At 37.9% G+C, this 7,038-nt stretch overlaps 1 protein-coding gene across 1 annotated transcript; it reads right to left on the reverse strand.

Moving 5' to 3' along the window:
- Positions 1-5,489: 5,489 nt before the first annotated feature.
- LOC110576104 (olfactory receptor 5D14) lies at positions 5,490-6,691 on the reverse strand. The gene is made up of 2 exons (XM_021685197.1): positions 6,597-6,691; positions 5,490-6,498 (listed from the first exon to the last, which is right to left on the reverse strand). The coding sequence occupies exons 1-2, from the start codon at positions 6,689-6,691 to the stop codon at positions 5,490-5,492; spliced, it is 1,104 nt and encodes a 367-aa protein (XP_021540872.1).
- Between the last annotated feature and the right edge of the window lie 347 nt (positions 6,692-7,038).

Here is a 7,038-nt window from a genome sequence, read left to right on the forward strand (position 1 = left end):
TATTTATTTGACAGAGAGGGAACACAAGCAGGGGGAGTGGGAGAGGGAGAAGCAGGCTCCCCTCTGAGCAGGGAGCCCGATGCGGGGCTCGATCCCAGGACCCTGAGATCATGACCCGAGGGGAAGGCAGATGCTTAACGACTGAGCCACCCAGGTGCCCCAGTCTTTCATCCATTCTGAATTTGTTTTTGTGTATGGTATAAGAAAGTGGTCCAGCTTCATTCCTCTGCATGTGGCTGCTCAGTTTTTCCAACCCCATTTATTAAAAAGACTGTCTTTTTTACCTTTGGATATTCTTTCCTGCTTTGTTGAAGATTAGTTGACCATAGAGTTGTGTATATACCACATCTTCTTCATCCATTCAATCAACGGACATTTACGTTCTTTCTATAATTTGGCTATTATTGATAATGCTGCTATAAACATCGGGGTGCATGTATCCCTTCAAATCAATATTTTTGTATCCTTTGGATAAATACCTAGTAATGCCATTGCTGGATCATAGGGTAGTTTTATTTTTGGCTTTTTGAGGGAACCTGCATACTGTTTTCCAGAGTGGCTGCACCAGTTTGTATTCCTATCAAGCGTAAGAGGATTCCCCTTTCTCTGCATCCTCACCAACACCTAACATGGTTGGAGCTAGAGGATATTATGCTAAGCAAAGTAAGTCAGCCAGAGAAAGACAAATACCATATGATTTCATTCATATGCAGAATTTAAGAAACAAAACAGAGGAACATAGGGGAAAGAAGCAAACCAGGAAACAGACTCTTAACTATAGAGAACAAACAGGGTTACTGGGGAGGGTGTAAATAGGTGATGAGTGTTCACGAGTGCACTTGTGATGAGCAATGAGTAGTGTATGTAAGTGTAGAATCACTAAATTCTACACCTGAAACTTATATTACACTGTATGTTAACTAAGTGGAATTAAAATAAAAACTTGAAAAAAATAGACATTCAATTTTATTATGCATCTCAATAATTCTGCAGTTGAGGTGATGTTCTCTGCTATCTAAACCTGCTTGCAAAATTATAACTTGGATATTTCAGGGTGACATTATTTATGGCAAAAAGAAAAGAAGGAATCCTACTTGGGTATATCTGTGGGTGTCCTTTAAAGCCCTGTTTATGCCACTACATTGGTATTTCTTAGAACAATAACAAAATATCGCATGACATTAGTGGAATACTTTTGTAGTACATTTTCATTAAGAAATTACCACTGAAAATTTCAGGTCTGCAGAAATGATCTGAGACAATAAAACTTATAAAAAGACTTGTCTGTGTAATTTTAAAACTTTAAATCTTTTGGAAATATTCAAGGAAACAAAAATGTGTACCCATGCCAAAATAGTGCCGAACGAAAATATACTCTTAAAAATTCCACACAGATTTGGTTGTTATAACTGAGTTTCCTTTCTTATGAAAACATTCAGTGTATTATGTAACATTATGTTCCATATATTATGTAACAGTTCTGTGTGTGTGTGTGTGTGTTCAGGCACATGTGCACGTGTGTACCTACATGTATGTGTGTTCAGGTAATTTTGTGGAAAAAATGGACCATTTGTGGAATGCTGCATGTCCTGCATTTGGCTTACTGCTTTGTTTGGTGTCCCTTGACTTGTTCCTGCTCCAGTTCTTTTAAACTGATACACCAAGAAATCTTACTAGTTCCAGGTCACTCTTGTAGCTTCTTTTAGGCAAGAATTCATATGTGGTTTTGACTACTCCTATTGCATCAAATGGCAAAGCACATGTTAACTTGATTGTCTGGCTTCTAGTGATCTTCAGTGTGATCTGTGAATTCAGGTAGTGTCAGCTAGATTACTTCATTTTAGCATTTCCCACCAACATTTTGTTTAATGATTTTAATACTTATTGAAGCCATTGCCTTGATCCATTTTTTTTTTTTTTGGAGATCAGAAATAGTGATTTTCTAATTCCATCTTATTTTCTGCTTTTATTCTTTCTGAATTTCCCCCTCATAAACTGCTAGGTAACCCTGAAATACAATTCATAAAGGAAAGACAGAATAAATATTTATCTCCTTTATTTACCAGTTTTAAGAGTAATGCCTTGAAATCCCCAGCAACTTTAATGGTAACCAATGACTCTGTTTTTCTTTTTTAAAAGTATCTAGATTTAAATTTTTAGCCTTAAACATATTTGATGCCTTTAAACTAATTGCAGTCTATATTCATTTGTATGTCAACTATAAGCTAGTTGGAGCCATTTCAAATTGCTTCCTATGTCTCTTTGAAATGATCTGAGTAGCTGTTAATACTATTTTTGCTTTCTTGGGGTGCCTAGGTGGCTCTGTTGTTAAGCATCTGCCTTCGGCTCAGGTCATGGTCCCAGGGACATGGGATTGAGCCCCACACTGGGCTCCCTGTTTGGTGGGAAGCCTGCTTCTCTTTCTCCCACTCTCCCTGCTTGTGTTCCCTCTCTCGCTGTGTCTCTCTGTCAAATAAATAAATCTTTAAAAAAAATACTGTTCTTGATTTCTGGAAAATCAAGTTACTCAAGGTTCATTAAATCTCTACCTCAGACTTCAGATCAGCTATTTGTCCAGAAAAACTCCAATTCTGTTTAGAAAGCAAATATTTCCTTCCAGAGAAATTTGGGGAATAAGGATATACATTGCTACTGGGTTGTCATTATTAGTGGTATTATTTAGACGAGCAAATAAGAAATAATTTCAAACTAGATTTCTAATTCAAATTAAGATGAAAATTTTTTTACTTACCTTTTCTTACTTTAGAGCTGTAATTTTTCTTTCATGCTGATAACCTTAGTTTCAATGGCATTTTTTTTAAAGATTTTATTTATTTATTTATTGGAGAGCGAGCGAGCGAGAAACAGCATGAGAGAGGAGAGGGTCAGAGGGAGAAGCAGGCTCCCCGCTCAGCCGGGAGCCCGATGTGGGGACTCGATCCCAGGACCCTGGGATCATGACCTGAGCCGAAGGCAGTCGCTTAACCAACTGAGCCACCCAGGCACCCTCAATGGCATTTTAATAGTTATTTATTTATACTAAAATAAACATTGCATGATGAGAAGGTATACTCAAAGTGCTGTCCTTTAGAGAAAATGTTTTACACCGTGTGATCATGTTTCCAACATTATAAACAGATTCGTTATTATCTGTTTTCAAGTTTTAAAGATTTATTTTTACATTTTGACCTAAATGTATGTCTTTTAAAATATGTCCACTATCAAATTTCCCCTAAATCAAAGCTTTATTATAAGGTACATTCCTAAGAGTTTCCTTCCATCTCTTCCTATCCTTATTAATTTTGTTTCCTTTCCCTCTTCTTTCACACAAGTTATCTTACTAGAAAAACTTTTCTACATCTTGTCTTTATTCACTTAAAAAAAAAAAGGACTGGAGAACATGGAAAATGTCCTCCACAGCAATAAATAGAAACCTTCCTCTTCCCCTTTTTCACGACCAGATACTTTTTTATTGTGACTCATAGGTTATTCAACCACCTTTATGTTGGAATGCATCCAGTCTGTTGTCATTATAAATAATGCTAGTGAGTATGTTACGCATAGTTCTTCTGCTACTCTGTCTTTGGGAATGATTCCTAGAATCATGAACGTTGAAAGAGGATGAATGTGTATGTAAGGTTGCTGGTAGCTCCCATCACATGAAACATGGGATCTTCCTGCCCCCAATGTATAAAATGTCTACTTCTCTGCAGATTGACCGACAGGATACGTCATTAAACTTTAGGATTTTTGTCATTCTGATAGCTGAGAAGTGATAGTTCAGAGCCGATTTCGTTTGTATTTCTATTATTTTGAGTCAGCTTGAAAAATTCTTCAAAGTTTAAAGGCTATTTTTATTCCTTTTATATAGACGACTTAATTCTATTTTATGTCTATTTTCCTATAAGATTGTCATTTTCTTCTCTACTATATGTGATATAAGTAGTGACTTTTTCTCAGCTTTTCATTTGTCATTTTAATTTCTTTTGTGTTGTTTTGTCAAGAAGTTTTGTATATTCATGTAATCCAAGTTTTAAACTTGCTTTTAGAACTCTCTTTTGGTGTGTGAAATAACAAAGAGATCTAGTCTTATCTTTTTTCTCATAAGGTTCTCTATTTGTCTCAATATGACACTGTATTTAATAACAATGACTTTAAATTTAAAATAAGGTTAGCCTTCCTATTACAATTTAATTGAACATAAGGAATAGCATGGAGGACATTAGGAGAAGGAAGGGGAAAATGAAGGGTGGGAAATCAGAGGGGGAGACGAACCATGAGAGACTATGGACTCTGGGAAACAAACTGAGGGTTTCAAAGGGGAGGGGGATGGGGGGATGGGTTAGCCTGGTGGTGGGTATTGAGGAGGGCACATTCTGCATGGAGCACTGGGTGTTATGCACAAACAGTGAATCATGGAACACTTCATCTAAAACTAATGATGTAATGTATGGTGACTAACATAACATAATAAAATTAAATTAAAAAAACAATTTAATTGAATTTTTAAGGTGTTTGTTACCAGATATTTGTGCTTGTTTAGTCATTCATATAAACCATTAGAACAGAAACTTTGAAATATGATTCCTTGGTATTCCCAAATAGAACATATATTGCCTTCATCCCAGGCCTAATACATATGAGCTAGACTAGATAATGCTTGTAGAGATTTCCAGACTTGATAATACTGGGAATACAGCTTTCTGAGTAATCCTATTCAAGCATGATGTAAGAATATTGAAACGACTCCACAGATTGTCGCAGAAAATCTAGGACAAAACTAACTTCCGTGACCTCTCAGACTAATAGCCTTGATACTATCATGAAAGGAACACTAGATTTATAGTCAACAGAGTTGAGACCCTTTGATCAGAGATCAATCATTTCAGTCACTTCCAGACTGGTTTCTTGAAACTAGTTTCTGTGTCATTATCTACACAACAGGTGTAATTGTCCTTGCCCTGTGTCCTTCTCAACATAAGCTGTTTGAAATATAAGACCATCCATTCATAGAATACATAGAGCCCAAAGAATAGTGTCAGAAAAGAATCATCACCCTCTCCTCTTATCACACAGCATGTCCATCTGCATCTCCCAACAAAGATGATGCTTTAGTGACTACAACACACATAACTTTAAAGGCAAGTAACTTGTCTTCATATGCAGTAATAAATCAGAAAGACCTTTCCTATGGTGAGTTAACATGATCCTTCAGTAACTTTATTCCCCACACTGAACCATCTCTTGGGCTTTGTAATATTTTATGTGTTTGTTTTTAGACAATTTGAAGAAATAGAGGCTTTATGGATCAAAATCCTATGGAATTCATCCCAGAATTAACTTGCATCTTCAGGGGATTTGAGTTTACCAATTCACAATATATTAACATTAAAGTCATATATAAAAACCTCATGCACACATATGTTAAAGGCTTTATAAGGCTCTGTTCCCATTGTTCTCTGGGATTAAAAACATCTGTTGAGATTAGTTCAGTGGAATGGGACTTTTGTGTCTATTAATTTCCGGAGGACATCCTTCACATCTTTATTCCTCAGGCTGTAGATCAGAAGGTTCAGCATAGGGTTGACGACTGTGTAAAATACAGAGGCCACTTTGACACTTTGCCTGGAGTTCTTGGAGTTGGGCACACAGTAGAGGGAAAGGATGGTCCCGTGGAAGATGGTGACGGCAGTCAGGTGGGAGGCACAGGCGGAGAAGGCTTTTCGACGCCCGCTGGCAGAATGGATCTTTAGTATAGTCATGAAAATAAAAATGTACGGAGTGAGGATGATCAGCAGGGTGCTCACCTTATTGAAAGTGGCAAAGCCAAAAAGCAACAGGTGGGGAATGAGTATATCTGAGCTCAAGACAGCAATGAGAGCAGTATATTCACAGAAAAAATGGTTGATTATGTTATGTCCAGAAAAGTTTAGCTGGAGAGCATAGCAGAGGAGAACCAAGGGACCAAACATACCCCAGAGATATGAGCCAGACACCAGCAGGGCACAGAGCCTCTGCGACATGACCACTGTATAAAGCAGAGGGTTGCAGATGGACACAAAGTGGTCACAGGCCATCACCACCAGCAGGAAGGATTCTGTCACCACAGCGGTACAGGACAGGAAGTACTGCAACATGCAGCTAAAGTAGAAGATGCTTTTATCCGCCATGACCAGGTTCTCAAGCAGCTTGGGAGTCACGATGGAAGAGTAACAAAAATCAACCAAAGAAAGGTGGCTGAGGAAAAAGTACATGGGAGTGTGAAATTTGGGGTTAATCTTGATGATTACTATCATCCCAAGATTTCTTACCACGGTGATAATGTACATGATCAGAAACACGAGGAAGAGAGGAATCTGAAGCTCTGGGTAATCTGTGAAGCCCAAGAGGGCAAAGGTTGTCTCCACACTCAGATTTCTTACCGCCATCACCACAGTGTCCTCGAAAGGAGGTGAGGGGGGCAGGGTATGGGAAGAAGTTGTTTCTGTCAAAGAGAAGCTTTATGGAGTTAGTGACAAATATGCATGATGCTTTATGGTAGACAAAAAAAAAAAAAAAAGAGTGGCAAGAGTTATCAGTCTTAGTTTCTTCCATACAGAACATGCCTCATGCAGATAACTGCTATGCATATAACCCAGTCTCTGAGCTGAGTCTCTGAAATGTCTTTGCATTTCCACTGCACTTTGTGCATCTTGCCCTAGGCTGTGGGGTGGGTGTCTTTATGATAATCACCTGTGACCAACAAAGAATAACCAGCCCCTAAAAAGGAAGTAAGCCATTGAAGATGTTATCAATAGAGATGTTAAATGATTTAAGTTCCCTGGTTAGCTTTCTATAAAAGACCAACCCTAAAGGCCCTCATTGGCAACCCTGTCGGGACCCCTCTCACTCTTGAGAGCTTTTTCTGTATCTTCATGTAATAAACTTCTATCACTTTACTCTCTCTCTCTCTCTCACACACACACACACACACACACAGAAAAAAAGAAAGAAGAAAGAAAGAAAGAAAGAAAGAAAGAAAGAAAGAAAGAAAGAAAG

Source organism: Neomonachus schauinslandi, chromosome 11 (genome assembly GCF_002201575.2).
Source record: "Neomonachus schauinslandi chromosome 11, ASM220157v2, whole genome shotgun sequence".
NCBI classification, from domain to species: Eukaryota; Metazoa; Chordata; class Mammalia; order Carnivora; family Phocidae; genus Neomonachus; species Neomonachus schauinslandi.

What these genes read in the sequence shown, in the direction of transcription:
- LOC110576104 (XM_021685197.1), bottom strand. Translation starts at nt 6,691, where the DNA reads ATGCACAAAGTGCAGTGGAAATGCAAAGACATTTCAGAGACTCAGCTC. An exon ending in ATCTGCATGAGGCATGTTCT is followed by an intron (nt 6,499 to 6,596) that starts GTATGGAAGAAA and finishes AACTCCATAAAG; the next exon opens with CTTCTCTTTGACAGAAACAA.